General features: G+C 49.0%; 1 protein-coding gene across 1 annotated transcript; it reads left to right on the plus strand.

Annotated features, from left to right (window-relative positions):
• Positions 1-2,488: 2,488 nt before the first annotated feature.
• Positions 2,489-14,701, plus strand: BSG (basigin (Ok blood group); the record flags this gene model as incomplete). The annotated part of the gene is made up of 8 exons (XM_073324692.1): positions 2,489-2,867; positions 4,550-4,709; positions 7,406-7,494; positions 7,996-8,132; positions 8,334-8,607; positions 10,353-10,377; positions 11,174-11,236; positions 13,504-14,701. Coding segments are annotated over 7 exons (1,122 nt in total), but the record flags the coding sequence as incomplete, so codon positions are not given.
• Between the last annotated feature and the right edge of the window lie 444 nt (positions 14,702-15,145).

Below are 15,145 nucleotides of genomic sequence, written 5' to 3' on the forward strand. Positions count from 1 at the left end.
AGCAATATCTGCTTACACCAGGGCTGATTTTTAGCCCGTGGTGTGCTATTGATTGGTTCTAGTTTTAAAGGGGCTTGTGTCCAGCCCTCTTCCCTGAAAAAGGTATTTGCTATGATTCAGGATTCTTTTAGGGATAAAAAGTGGTGAGCAATGTGAATCCTTGGCTTTTGTCCCGACCCCAGATCCTTGAAAAGCTCACATTATGGAGTCTTTAAAAGGTTTTTTTTAGTGTGATAGATTAATACTCAAACGGTGGTCTGAGTTCATAGAACTCTCGCCCTTGTTCTAGCCTTGGTGAAGTCATTCAGTCTTCCTGCCTCGCTTTTCCCAATTGTAACGTAGGGATTAGCTAGTTTGTAGAGTGTTTAGAAGACTTAGCGTGACTGACCAAATTCTACATTAAATTCTTAATCTCATCTAACCTAGAGATGTTTGTTTTTTCTTTTTGATCCAAACATGCTTAAAACTGTGAATACCTGGAATAGCTTGATTAATGCCTGCTTTCCTGGTTATCAAAATAGAGAGTATCTTTTTAATGGCAAATTATGCTTGACGCATTCCCCTGGTTATTTGGGGCACTCGCCAAATCACCTTAAAGGGGATGGGAGGGATTTCAGCTATGTTTGAATTACCCATATGTATGCACATGAGTTTATCTCATGCCTTTGATCCATTTTCCTACCAATCTGTGGTTAATCAAGGGTTTGATCTCTTCTGCTGGCGCTGTGATCCTGCAGCCATCCTCACTTCCATAATAGTCATAACCCACAGGGCTGGGGCTTCTTTGTAGGATCAGCTAGGAGTAGAATCTGGACCGTGATAAGAGAAACCATATCACTGCACATATGCTGTAATAGTAAAAAGAAAATGTAAACAGACGGCTCAGATTAGGGTGTTTGTAGCCTTTCAAATGCAACATAATTCACTAGCCCCGGTACAAAATTTTCTTGCCCATTCTACACCAAAAGGCTAATGTAATAATACATCTCACTTGCCTGTCTGAATAATCACTCTCCAGGTGAGAAGAATTTTGGAAGTCACTTTATAATCAGTTTTGCTAGCTCTAGTGTGGAAGCTGGCAGTGGCATGAGTAGGCTCTTGACTCAGTAAAAGAGACAGTGCCTCTCCTATGATCACCTGAAATCATTTGGGTTTTTTTCCTAATGGAAATGCTGCCACCCCCTACTAAAGCCATCCTGCTATGTAATAGGCTTGTGACACACTGGGTCTAAACTCTGCAGCACGGCTCCCTCACTTAAGTTACATGCAGCAGCACATCGAAACATCTGTGACAGCTTCCAGTAAACTCCCAGAAACATGGGGTGGTTTTGTAACTGAATTAAATATGACAAAGATAATTCACCCAGCCCAGAGGATAGGGCATGGGACTGGAAGCAGGTGACTAGAGTCCTATTCCCAGCTGTGCTACTGAATTTGGCTAGTGATGTTCTCTCTCACCTCCCCCACCCAAAAAAACCTCCAAAACTCTGACGTCTCTTTCCCCATTTGCAAAATGGGGGTGATAATGTGCCTCCCACCTTCAAAGTGCCTTGAGCCTTATGAATGACAGGTGGCTGGAAGCTTTGGGAGGAAGAGTCTTGGCACCCAAGATGCTGATAATTTGGCGCTGGGGAAGGGACTGCCTCTTCCTCTTTACCTCCTGCTTCTGGGCTGGCACAGAGGGGGTCAAACTCTTAATTCCACTGTAACCTTCAGTGCTAGCCAACCAGTTCCTCTCAAAATATCCAGCACTGCATTTAACAGTGAGGGGTAAGCGCACGACTAACAGCAGAGTAGTTAACCGTGTTGTCATTAGGTTCCAGAGTCGGTGTCCTTGCCATCCCAATGGGATAGCTGTTGCCTCCCTCTTCTAGGTTCTCTGCATGCTTGGGCAGATAGCACTGCCTTGGTTTCTCTGTTCACATGTGGGGGATGTCCTTTATAGCTGTAAGGGCTAAAAACTTAGCTGCTTCTCTTAAAAATCAAAGCTCAGATTCTGTGGCTGGGGCGCATTCTGTTGCAAAAAAATATATACCTGGTCCTGCCGGCTCAGTTTCCAAACTATTTAAGAACTCCGACACGCTTCCAGGTTTCTTTCTCTTCCACCCCTATGGCAACACTTACTTACCTCCGTGCTCAACATTAAGTTGACAGGGGCTGGTAGCATTGCTATGTAGGGCAGATGGAGAGTCCTCACATTTGTGCTAGGGTGCGTAAACAGTGGCTGTTGTGTTGCATGCGCCACTCTGAGTAGTGTGTGTGAGCTCCCTGTTCGCTGCTGGTTGGGGGGCTCTGGTTCGGTAGTAGTCTGTAAAATGCAGACGAGCAGAGCTGGTGGAAAGCATTGTTTTGGGTCGCTATATCTAACAGCGTGGCTGGCTATAGCGCACGTGGGGTCGGGGGGAGGTGTGCTTGTCTGAAGCAATAATGTGGTTCACCTTCTTAAAACAGCTAAAATCTGTGTGGCTGAATTCTCTCTTTGCACTAACGCTTTGCACTAATACCTCTCCAACTCGTAGCTGGCTTTATAAAGTCACCACTGTCTCAAAAGAAACTGACCGAGGACAGTGTGGAATTGCACTGCGAGGCTCTTGGCAATCCTATCCCTGAGATCCAATGGTGGTTTGAGGGAGATGAGTGGAACGAGACCTATGCTCAGCTCTGGGATGGCGCACGGCAGGACCGTGTCAAAATCAACGCCACCTATAACCTGCACTCTACCAGCTCCATCTACATCGCAAACCTCACTATCAACGACTCGGGCACATATGAGTGCCGGGCTAGCAACGACCCCGACCGCAACCACTTGTCGAAGAGCCCCAAAGTCAAGTGGATCCGTTCCCAGGCGAACGTTTTTGTCATCGAACGTGAGTGGCCGCACTGAGGCCTTGGCACTTGCTCAGACGCTGTGATGTCTTGAGTGTTTTGCCAGGTCTGTCCCCCGCACTTGTGTCCTATGACTTCCTGAAAACTCTCCTCACCCTCCCATCCTGGCTGTAGAACTGAGAGACTCCTACCCTCCTGTGATCCCCTTCACCGTCCGTGATTTGATCCACAGTGGCCCTGCTCAAAAAGGGTTGTGACTTCCCAACCAAAACACGGTCTGACCATCCTGTACCTTTCAGAGCCCAAAGAACTAGAATGTGCTGCTTGTCCTAAGATACCTCCGGTGTCCCAGTGCTGACTTGCAGAATTCAGTCTTGATTCTGCTGGTAGACTCTGCCTTAACCACCACTGACAAACCAGCCCTTCCCTACAGTTCCTTCCAACTTCTGCTCCTGTGACCAGTCTTGCTTTATGCTTTCTTCCTTGCTAGCAGTACGAGCTGTGGGCATCAAATTATTTTTTAGTTTCTGGTGATACAACCATTTTTGAAACGGCCGTATGTGTCTGTGTGACACTGATAGTGTGACTGTAGTTATCTGTACTGTGGAAGTGACCAAACTTTCTCTCACTTAGAGTTAAAAGTCCAATTTTTGAGCTAGAAGAGATCTTTTCCCTCTCAGTAGCTGAAACTTGGACTAACGCATGGAAATCAAATTTAACCTCACTACTGGTTAAATGATGGTATCTTGGCTCTTGAAATCATTGGAACTAAATGGTTGTAGCATTCACTGTGTATGTTCTAGGTGATGCTAATGTTCTAGTTAATGCAAAGAAATCCAGTGGAAGACAATACTGCTGGAGTAGTTCTTAGCTTTTTTTTTTTTTTACCATCCTTAGTGCTTTTCAGCCCTGTGTGAAATGTTCCTTCAGAGAGGGGTGGGGTGGGAGAGTAGAAGACCTCATGTTTTATATTGGCTGCTTAATAGTTTCCATTGATTGAACTGGTTTCCCAGAGACTCTTTCCTCTCCCTATGAATAGAATTTTTCCTCTAGTGATCACTTAGCTGTGTGACAACAGGTTAGATCAACTTTCTTGTCAGACTTCGGAGAGTCAGGATCTGATTCTCCTGTTAAACTTGTGTAAATCCACACAAATCAATGAAGCTACACTGATTTCAGATGTGCAGGCTGGATTCCAGTCTCACAGACTTGCATTGTGTTTCCATCCAAAAAAGGGACTGGACTGTGATCCTCTCTGTTCTATCACCAGGTGAAATTAAATCTCTTAAACGCTGACAGATTCCGGTATGAAAAAATGGAGTTAATGATAACACTGCTTATAGAACTGTGCCCTTGTAATTGCTCAAATATGCAATGAAAAACTGTGATGGACTATTAAAAACAACTACTCCTGAGAGCACAGGTGCTCCAAACTGTCTAGAGATGGTTTGGAGAGTGATTCTGCCTTGTTCTGCTAAGGGGTGCGAGGAGAACATAGTTGCCTTTTTGCCAAATGTGATCAAGACTTGGTTGTCTGACTCCTCCTGCACCCTCCCTTGCTGTTGCCATTTATCAGTTACTTATAAGTTGTGGGGGTAAGTGAAAAGCTGGGATGGAGACAGTGAGTGATACAGATGTTTTGTTTTAAAGGTCCTAAGGCAGGGGAAACGGCTGCTGAAATTTATAAATGCCACATGGTAACTTAGGTTTCTTATGAATGCAGATCCCACTGTAGAAACCTCTCCAAATGTGACTTCTGGCTTGGATGTTGAGATTTCCTGTAACATGACCAACCCTCAGTCTCTGATCATGGGCCGTATGTGGAAGAAAGGAGACAAGATCTTGACATCAGATAAGGAAACGTCTGGATATACCTTCTACAAGTAGGTGTCTGAGGGCGTGGGGGAGGGGCAGAAGGAATATTGTTCTTGCTCTGGTCTGTCCCAAGAAAAGTTATATCTAAGGCAGCTGATACTTCAGGTCAGCCAGACCCAAATGGCAATGTTGTGGAACTAACTATGAACATAGGGCAGGTACTTCAGAGAAGGATCCAACCTTGGGGACAATAACAGAATAGGACTATCAGGACTAAGATTCATTGAGGCTCAGGACCCCCTTGTTTGCAGAAAACTTGACCATACTCATGCTATCAAAAAGCCTGCCTTCTAAAGCACTGAGCAGGGAAATTTACTTCTTTTCCCCAACCCCATTACACCCAAGCTCCCTGCCAGTGTGCTCCAGAGAGGAAATTCCTTCCCACTTCTAAACTATAGCAGTACAAGATGTAACATGGCCTCAGGCTATTTACATATCTGGCCTCTCTGACTTTGCATCCCTCCTGAACACGCAGTGGGATGGACTGTCTGGTGATAAAAAACTCTGGAGTTCATGCAACAATTCAAAGGATTGCTGCTGGATTTCCTGGCCTGAAGTGGCAATCGTGAGTGCAGTCGGGGGTGCTCAGATACAGCCCTGGAGTCCTAAAACTTATCCTGAAGGCCAGGAAGTCCTCTGCAGGACTGGGAAAGTTCGGGTGGGATTTTAGTGTTCCAACATTGTATAGAGGTGCTGTGTGTGTCGGGGCCTGAGAGATGAGGTTCTGGTCCCAACTTGGCAACTGTCACATCTCGAACCAATGGAGAGACTGGGACTTGCCCAGTAGGCGAAAGGCATATTTAAAAGTATGTATTCCAGTGCCCTCAATTCGTTCCTTCTGACTTGTCTGCCTTGTTGACTTTGGGCAGAACCGCGACAGCTAGGTTTCTTGTGATAAGCTTTGGGAAATAGCTTTGATGAAAATCAAGTGTTCGAAGGCACTCAGACAAACCAAGCCAGCATTCCCACTCTCTGGACAGGAAGTGAACGGTCCCGCTGCTGGAGAGGGCCACATGTGGTGCAGGAGACTCCAGGATATGTTTTGTTTGTCTGCACTTGAGTCGGGAAAGATTTTCTTGCGCAGTCCTCCTCTGGTATGCTTCCAGGGTCCTGTCCACTGTCCCCAGAGAGCTGCCCTGCTAGTTACAACGGACCGGGAACTGGAATACCAGCCCCATTGTAACGAGGCTACAAGCTTTCCAGTCTCGTTACCATCAGCCACTGCTGGCACTGGCCCAGCCAGCCAGAGAGGCATCATGTCCTTTTGTACGGCAGAGCTGACGTGCTTCTCTCCCCATAGCAACAGGGAGCTGAACAAGGATTAAAGTATTTCTAACCCAGCCTCCCTCATGTGACCTCAATTCCTTAGCTTGAGTGGCTTTTGGAAGGGGGAAAGCTCCGAGTGCAGCAGAACTAACAAACCGCCCATTGTCTCTGTGCAATAACAGCACTAAAATTCAGCCCCCCGCATTGGGCATCACCACAGTGCAGAATCAAGCGTTTGTTGTGAAGCAGCTGTAATCCATCAAATCCTGTCGCTGCAAACCCCCCAAGACACAAACGGCAGGTTCTGGATTCGGGCGGGATTATTCTGCCCTGATCTGATTTTCTTACTTTTGAAATCCGCTGCATTGCCCCACGTGCAGTCCTGGCTTGGTGGGCATTTCTGAACGGGAACTGAGCAGCCACTTCCCAGTAACTTTTTTTTAAACCCATTGTGCTGCCTCTTTAGCGGTCTGATTTGCAGAGTGGTCACAGGATTGATGTGTCACATGAGAGGTGGGACAGTATATCTGGAGTCTTGCTAACTTGGTTATTCACTTTTTTTTGTGGTTGCACGTCTTGTGATAGCTTTGTGCCACTGAGTTCATTTTAAGTTAGCCTCTGAGTCCTTTGCTGCTTGAAAGAAAGAGGAGCATGCTGGAGATAGTTTACACTGAATACAACCTCACTTCTGGTGCTTCAGAACTTTGGTTTTGCTGACTAGTTTTGTCCTGTTATTCACAGCTCCACATTAACTGCAGAGTAAAGAAAACTCAGTCTGATTGTAGTGTAGACACATCCTAGGCAATTAGACACCCCAGGCTGAGCTAGCTGACTCAGGCTTGCACGGCTCAGGCTAAGGGGCTAGGATCACCTCGCAATTTTTGAGATCCTGGGTTCCAACGCAAGCCCAAATGTCTACACCATAATCAAAGAGCCTCTCATCCCGAGCCCCATGAGTCTGAGTCAGCTGGCACAGGCCAGCCGTGAGTGTCTAACAGCAGTGTAGACATGCCCTTGGTGGGTGAACGGGGCATAGCTAGGAAGGAGTGGATGGTGGGTTTACAGGTTCATCTGTCTGGGTAGGAACTTAAAACCAAGCAGTCTGGCCTGGGTGGACAATTCTGTGAGTTGACAGACCTTAGGCCCAGTACAGGTTAAGGGCATGGGGGAGCAGGGGAGGGAAGGCTTGTACGGGGGCTTCCGCTAAACATATGGATGGGCTTAAATACTTTTTAGCTCCAATTCAAGTGCCTAAGCAGAAAAGTCAGCCTATGTCTCTTGCCCATAGGTAAAAGGTCAGCCCTGCTGCCTACAGCCTGGAGTTGGCTGTTTCTTTCCAGCCTCTGAACTAATGACAGGATGGTCTCCCTGCTCCTGGTAGTGTGACAGGCCATGACATCCCCTAAATCTCCCTGCTTATGTCCCTTTCTTCTTACAGAATAGGGGAGGTGAATGCAGACAGCTCAGGGGTGTACGAGTGTGTCTTCGAAACAAACCCCCCTGTGAGTAGGACTGTGTACGTGACAGGTAACTATTTTAGTATCTCCTCTTGGGTAAGGGGAGTGGGCAGATGTGCTCTCTCAGCTCTGGCAATTTACAGCTGCTTCTGGTAGTAAATGGGGAAGGAATGGGATAGATTCCTATTAGGCAGCTTCTTCTAGAGTTAGTATCAAGCAGCTTGTAAACGGAACAGTGGCTGCCTGGGGAAGCAGAACCAAAGGTGCATCAACCCTCTGCCTTTCTGAACAAAGGGAATGATCCCCATGGATATATGAACAGGGGATGAAGAGATCTAATAGCTGACCAGGTGGTCTTGAGCCATGAATCTCTCATCGCCTGCTTGGGAAGCACCTTCAAAGCTCAGCCTTCTGAGAGAAGAGCTGGGGGATGGGAGGCAGAGGCCTGTTTCTCAGACTGACGTACAAGCCTATGGCTACTTTGCCCAGGATGCTGGCTCACTGGCCTACAGCACTCGCAGCCCACGCAGGCTGGCCAAATCCCTCTTGTCTGAGCTGCCTTTCTCTGCAGTTAAGCCACACGTGACGGCCTACAAGAAATCCGAGCATGGGAACGAGGGGGACACTGGTATTCTGATCTGCAAGTGTAACTCATATCCTCCTGTTAGTCAGTGGACCTGGTACAAGATCAAAGACGGTGTGAATGAGGTGAGCATCTTGGGGGACCTCTCTTCCTGGAGGAGTGGTGGGGAGGGGGGATAGCTTATCTCTCACCTGGAGCTGTAATCCTCAGGTAGGCAGCTCCAGAGGCGCCTCAGTGAGCGAGGCGGGTCTGTGTGGGGTGGAATAGCTAGTAGTACAGTCATGAGAGGCTGCCCCTGATCGTTGGCTTCCTCCCCCTGCTTCCAGCCCGTCATCAATGGCACAGAGCAGTTCATCATCAAGTCCAGCGGGAACAAGACAGAGCTGCGCGTTGCTAACCTGGACATCGAGAAGGACCCGGGCGAGTATCTCTGCAACGCCACCAACGAGTTGGGCACCGATGGCGCCGTCGTGGGCCTGCGGGTTCGTAGCCGCCTGGCAGCGCTGTGGCCCTTCCTGGGCATTGTGGCCGAGGTGCTGGTTCTTGTCACCATCATCTTCATCTATGAGAAAAGGAGAAAGCCGGATGAGGTTCTTGATGGTAAGGTGCACCTGGGGTCATTGGACTCTGGGGTTTAGGGGTCGTGTCTATCCCAGGAACTCTGCAGCATATGGGTGTAACCGTTCTGATTAGGGTGGGGATGAAAGTGTCTTGATTTCAGAGGGGGCTTCCCCACTTGCAGAGATGCTTCTGGAGGGGTTTCTGATCAGATGTTAAGGGGGAAAACTGCTCTGCTCAGTGCCTCCTGCCCCAGCCAGGGATAGATACGGCCTCTGATTGGAGGTGTTGGCTAAACTCATCCCTGATCATAGCCAGAAGGCTGAGATCCTCCTCATCTCTTCCTAGCACAGTGATGTCATGTCGTAGTAGCCAATCACATTGCAGAGAATAAATTACTCAGCTACTTGTATTGTGGATCATCTGTTTGGAAACCCTTGAGCAGACGTTACCAAGAACTTCTGAAGGGGGGATTATAAATTCCTAAAAACTAGCTGCAGACCAGTCAGTTCTGGCTCTGTAAAAAGATGCCTCAAACTCTGGCCCTCTGATGAAGGGAATTGCAAGAAGCTTATCGTGAGCCAGCGCAAAGGCTTGGCCTGGAAGGTTATGTGATGATGGGTTTCTGGGATGGCGGAGAACATGGCTGTGAGCAATGTCCCTGCTGGCATTATCTTTCCGCTCTCTTCCCTCCTCTGCTGCTGGGTGGGACCTCACATGGTAAGTGGAAGAGACAGCTCCAGCTGTCCCTCTGCATCCGTCCTCTCACCAGCTGCGTGTAATTGCAGTACCCTGAGCCTTACTGCTGGGCAGCACGTGGGGGAAGTGTGGACCATGGAAATGATGGCACGCAGCCCTCTCCTGTTAGAGGGTGGCAGATTCCAATGAACTGGTGAAAGGTCTGAGCAAGTCAGGTGACACCAGAGATGTCTTTCCCTAGTTACAGTGCTGTTGATGTAGCCAGAGCACGGTGTTTGGCAGAATGTTTATAGGGCAGGGGCACAGTACCTCCGATGCTCCCCCCACTTCCGTGAAAGTCTCCTATTTAATTTAATGCAATCTTCGCTTGCTGTCAGGGTCTGTGAATGTCAGTGCTTGGGCTCTGGGACATGCGGCTGGATCAACGGGGCTGCAGTATTTGAGGCAGGAAACAGGTGTAATTGTGGCTCTGCTGCTGACTTAGGCAAATCGCACCAGCTCTGTGCCAGAGACGAATAATACCTCTTGGGAGTGGCTGGGGATTGGTTTTTTTTAATGCCCAGCACACTGAAGTTGTGAAGGCTGCTTACGCTCCAGCCTTGACTGTTGGTTGGTAAACAGCTGCCCAGCCATTGCTTCACGGATCCCCAGCAGTGTGGCCTTCAGATCCACCTCAGTCACTGTGGTACAAGAATTCCCCTGGGTTGGGGGAGGAGTTTAGTTGTCCTCGGCAGTTATTGGTCCTCAGGGATCCCATAAAGGGACATCCCTGGGACAGCCAAGCCCACTACTTGCCAAAAAACAGGTGACCACCTCGGAAGGATACAGCTCTTGCTGCTTCTGGCCCTTAAATTCACATCCCTATACCCTGGTGAAGTGACAGCTATATTGCCTGTTGGGAGGCTCAGGATGGGATGGCATCTTACCTGTAATCATGCTGCAGCCTCTAGAGAATGGCCTGTTCAGAATGCTGGCTCTTAAGGATCAGGGATCGGTGGCTGGGTGGGGTGTACAGGACGTGATGTTTGGCTAAAGGCTGCATCCTGACCTTTCTTTTTTCTTCTTACCATGCGATCCTGGGCCTGAAGATGATGATGGAGGGTCTGCACCACTGTGAGTACCAACTCTCTTCTTATATGACATGCTGGCACGGATGCAGTGGTGTGCTTTGCATACTTGTGGGCATGAACAAACTGGCTCGTTGCCCTAGTGAAGTGGTTCTCAACCAAGGGTACACATACCCCAGGCGGTACGCAGAGGTTGTCCACTCATCTAGCTATTTGCCTAGTTTTACAACAGGCTGCATAAAAACCACTCGCAAAGTCGGGACAAATTAAAATTTCATACAGACAATGACTTGTTCATACTGTTCTGTATACCGTACACTGAAATGTAAGTATAGTATTTATATTCCAGTGGATTTATTTCATAATTATATGGTAGAAATGAGAAAGTCAGTCATTGTTCAGTACTAGTGTGCTGTAACACTTTTTTGTGTCTGATTTTATAAGCAAGTAGCTCTTAAGTGAGATGAAACCAAGGTGTAAGCAAGACAAATGAGACCCCCTGAAAGGGGTACAGTTGTTTGGAAAGGTTGAGAGCCACTGCCCTAGTGAGCCAACAGGCTACCAGAAACGCCTTCCAATTGCTTGTCATCAGTGTGGTCTTTATTCACGGTGTTCAGTTGGGAACAGTAACTTAGCAGACTTCTTTCATGTTCAGATGGCTCATAACCGTATCCTGCTGTGTCCTGGATGCCTGTCTTTTTACATCTGTCCACTTTAGATCCGTGCTTCATCAGTGGGGAGGGAGTTGGCTCTTAGCTCTCTACGCAGCCAGGCAGTTTCTTCTTTGTTGTGCTAAGAAGTCCTGGCTCTCCTCTCACTGCCTTCTCTCCCACTTTGCCTAGGAAAAGCAACGCCCCAAACCATAAGGACAAGAACGTCCGCCAGAGAAACGCTAACTAGGTCAGGTGAGGCATCTCAGCAACAACCTCAACCCTCAGCTGGCTGCACTTTGCAGAACGCGGTGTGGCTTGCTCTCCCAACCAGTGCTGAGGCATTGCCTCTGGCCCCCAATGCCGCCGGCTGAACTCCTCTTGCTGGAAGCATAGGCTGCTCCAGCCCTGGGTAACGGATTGTGGGGTCTGGCACCACCCATTGGGAGCTAGTGGATGCAGAGGGGCAGCAGCAGCCAAAGCCCCTGACTGAGGGAGGAAATGGGAAACAGTGGGTACTTCCAGCTTCGCAGGGGTCCATGTGCTGGTGATCCGGAGCCATTGTATCAAAGGGACACTGGTTAAAAACAAAAAACAAAAAACCCTTGCCCCTCAATGAATAGCCAAAATCATTAACACTGGGGAAAGGCTCCTGACTTTAGCTCCTTTGCCCAACTGCAGGGCCTCAGGCACTGGTGCGCCTTGCTCTTTCCTGTTCTCTGCCTGTGACATGTCATAGTCTAGTGCCTGGTGGGCTGTAATACTTGGGTCTCATTTTGGTTGTTGGGTTTAGTGTGCACCAGGTGCTGGGCGGCATTGGTGGCCTGTGATTCACAGGCGGTCAGACTAGATGATCTGGTGGTCCCTTCTGGCCTTAAACGGACTCTAACAATCGCCTGTTGTAACAACGCCTGTGCTAGGCACAGTGGCAGAATAACGCAGTCACTGCCCCGAGGAATCGAAGTAGACAAAAGATGGGAGAAAGGATGATCCTCTGTGCCTTCGCTCCCTCTCCAAGATATAGAGACTTAGGCCTTGTCTACACTATGTTGCTGACAAAACAGTGGAGGTGTATACCCAACAAAGCTACTTTTGGCTGTAAAACTCCGCTGTTTTGCCAACAAAATGAAACCACCTCAGCGAGAGGCATAAAGCCTTTTGCCGCGAATTTAAATCGACAAAGCGTCAGCGTAGACAGTGCTGTTTGTTTTGTCCACAGAACTGGCCTTGCCAGGATCCCACAATGCCTGCACTGACCGCTCTGCTCACTGTTTTGATCCCTGCAGGCATGCGCCCCTCCCCTTTCAAAGCTCCTGGGAAGCTGAGCCTGCTGTTCTGCTTGGGGAACAAATTGCAAATCATTAGTGTGGAATGCTCCTGGTCTGCCTTGCACTAGGAACACGGCAGCAGGCAGCCTGCTGCTGCAAGGGGTGTGGGGGGGGGGAGGAGGAGGACAGACTGCTGCGCTGATTTGCCATCCTTCAGCACCGACAGCTCACTGAGCTCCTCAGGATGCTGCTCCCAGCGGGAATCACAGAACCATAGGCAGGCAGAGTGGGCTGCTTTGGGAGAGCCTGCTATGCCGAGCAGAGCCAGGGGCTCACGTGTGTGTGTGAGAGGTGGGGGGGGGCATTTCCCCCCTGCCTCAGCATAAGACAGTCAGCCTGCTGTCTCCCCTGCCACACCACTGTCCTCTCCCACCACACACTTCAGTTGAAAAAGCGGCTGACAATCTACTAGGATGCCCTGGCACGAAGGGATTGAGAAACCTGCATCATGTGACGCTGCCCCTGCCCCATGAGGCATTGCAAACCCTTCCCAAAGCACCCTGGAGCCAGTCGCACAGTGGGATCGCTACCCACAGGGCACTGCTTTCTGTCTTGTTGCAAGAGCTGCTTGTGTGGACGCCCTCTGCTGACACAAGGAGCTAGTGTGAACACGCCACCGTGACTTTAATTAAAGTGCCATAACTTTTGCCGACATAACTTTGTAGTGTAGACAAGGCCTTAGGGTGTTTCTGCGCCACGGCTTGGGGGTGCTTCCCAGTGCAAGTGAACCACCATGCGAGCCCATTTTGAACTCGCACGCTAACAATAGCAGCGTGGCTGCAGCAGCCCACACTAGCCACATCAGTATAGAACCAGGGGGGGTTGTATTCCGTTGATTAGCTCGTGCCACTCCGGCCACACTGTTTCTAGCCCACTGGCTCGAGCACCGCTAGTGAGTGTCTGTTTACCCACACTGGAAAGCAGCCTCCCCGCTGCTGTGTAGACGGATCCTAAGTGATTTGCCTGACACCGCGCACACAGAGTGACAGAACTGGACGTCGAGCCTTGATCTCCTGAGTCCCAGTCCAGTGCCTTCCCCGCAAGGCCATCTTCTCTCTGGCTGTACTAGTTAAACCATTGTACTGCCTATGAGTGCAGCACCCCCCGCAGCTGTCTGAAATAACACTGCCTGGGTTGGGGACATCCCAGCAATGGCTAACTGGCTTCTCTCTCTCTCTCTCTCTCTCCTGTCAGGTGACATGTAGCTGAGAAGATCACCTGGATGTTTTGTTTTGCAAAGTAACACTAAGAATATCCTAGGGCGTCCTTGCAATTCAGTTACTTCACTTTTTAAAGCAACAAACTTAAGTTGTAGCTTCTAAAATACACACTTTTTTTAAAAAAGAGCAGTGGGAGGGTTTTTCTACCTGTGAACATTAGCCCCTTTGTTGCTGGTAGTCTTTGGTCACTGGCGGTCTTTTTTTGTCCTAGATCTCAGTGTTGGTGCAGGGAGGGCGAGGTGGGAGTGTGACTTGTGTGGTGTCTTGCTGACTTTATGCAGTGTGTAAAATTAATCTGGAGAGAAGGTGGTGTGGACGGGAGGGATTGGAGTGTGTCTGCAGACACTGCGCTTCCCCTGAGTCAAAGTGCATCTGTCCACCTTCCCTGATTTCTGGTCGGAGGCCCTGCAGTGAGCTAAAGAGAGAACTGACATCTCCATGTAGGTGAGCGTGAACCTTGGATGCAGTCCGCATGCTGTGTCTTCCCAGGAGCCCTGTCATCCTGCCCTGCTTTGTGCATGTCAGGGAGAAACTGTTTCAATGACCTTTCAGAGGAGACCTGATCCAACCCAAAGGGGTGGGAAGCCAGTTATGCACCAGCTATAAGAGATACTTTACAGAGCTAGGATTGGGTGTTGTATGTGCTCCCACTCAGGAGCACCTCTCTGTGGCACCAAAGGGGGTGTCTGGCTCCTGGGAAATCCTCTGATATTTGCAGGAACTTCCCTCCCCCTTTCCTGCAATTGATCAATGCCATAGCTATTCTCACAGGCTTCCTGTCCCATTGTCTCTCAGCAGGGCTGCTTTATTTACCCTCTTAAACAACAAAGACAACTTAGGGGGTAGCTTTTAAAGCTGGAAACTGAGCAAATGTGACTAGTTAACTTATTTCACACTGTTTTGTTAGTCTCTTTTTAAATGTCTTTACGCTGCGGGGGGGGGGCATCTGAATCTTGGAGTGATTGCAGGGTTCATGTTCAGATCTGCCAGGGAGCAGATTCACTGCATGTTTCCTTGTGCTCGAGTCATCTCAGTGTTTCTCTGTGACTAGGCGCCTGCGAGCGGACGAACGCACCACACAGTCTGTATTCATCACGTATGTTGTTGGGTTAGCATTGAAATATTCCGTCTGTTATCAAACTTCACAAATAAAGATAATTCCTTTTTCTGTTCCCACTTGTGTGGATTCTGATTCCTGCGTTCAGCTCCTGGAAGGCCAGCAGCAATCAGGGCAGGGCAACTCTGCTCTGCAGTGTAATGCACCTTCGGCCTCCATCACTGGCTCCTCTCAGCAGAGATTGCTGTGGTTGGGAGACATGGGGTCAGACCTTGACTTCAGGCTGGTTGGACTTGATTCTCCAAATGCTTATGGCTTGCATTGCATAATCATGCCTAGCTCTTACAGAGTGCTTTTCATTGGTACATCTCAAAGCACTTTGCCAACGGAAGTAAATATTATTCCCCTTTTTATAGATGGGGAAACTGAGGCATATACTGATGAAGAGTAACTTTCCCAAGCTCACCCTACGGGCTAATAGCGGAGCTGGGAATAGAACCTAGGTCTCTTGAGTGCATCTCCTGGGATCCCTTCTGCCACAGGCCCACGTAAGGTGAAG

The sequence above is a fragment of the Lepidochelys kempii genome, chromosome 25, assembly GCF_965140265.1.
Source record: "Lepidochelys kempii isolate rLepKem1 chromosome 25, rLepKem1.hap2, whole genome shotgun sequence".
Lineage (NCBI taxonomy): Eukaryota > Metazoa > Chordata > Testudines > Cheloniidae > Lepidochelys > Lepidochelys kempii.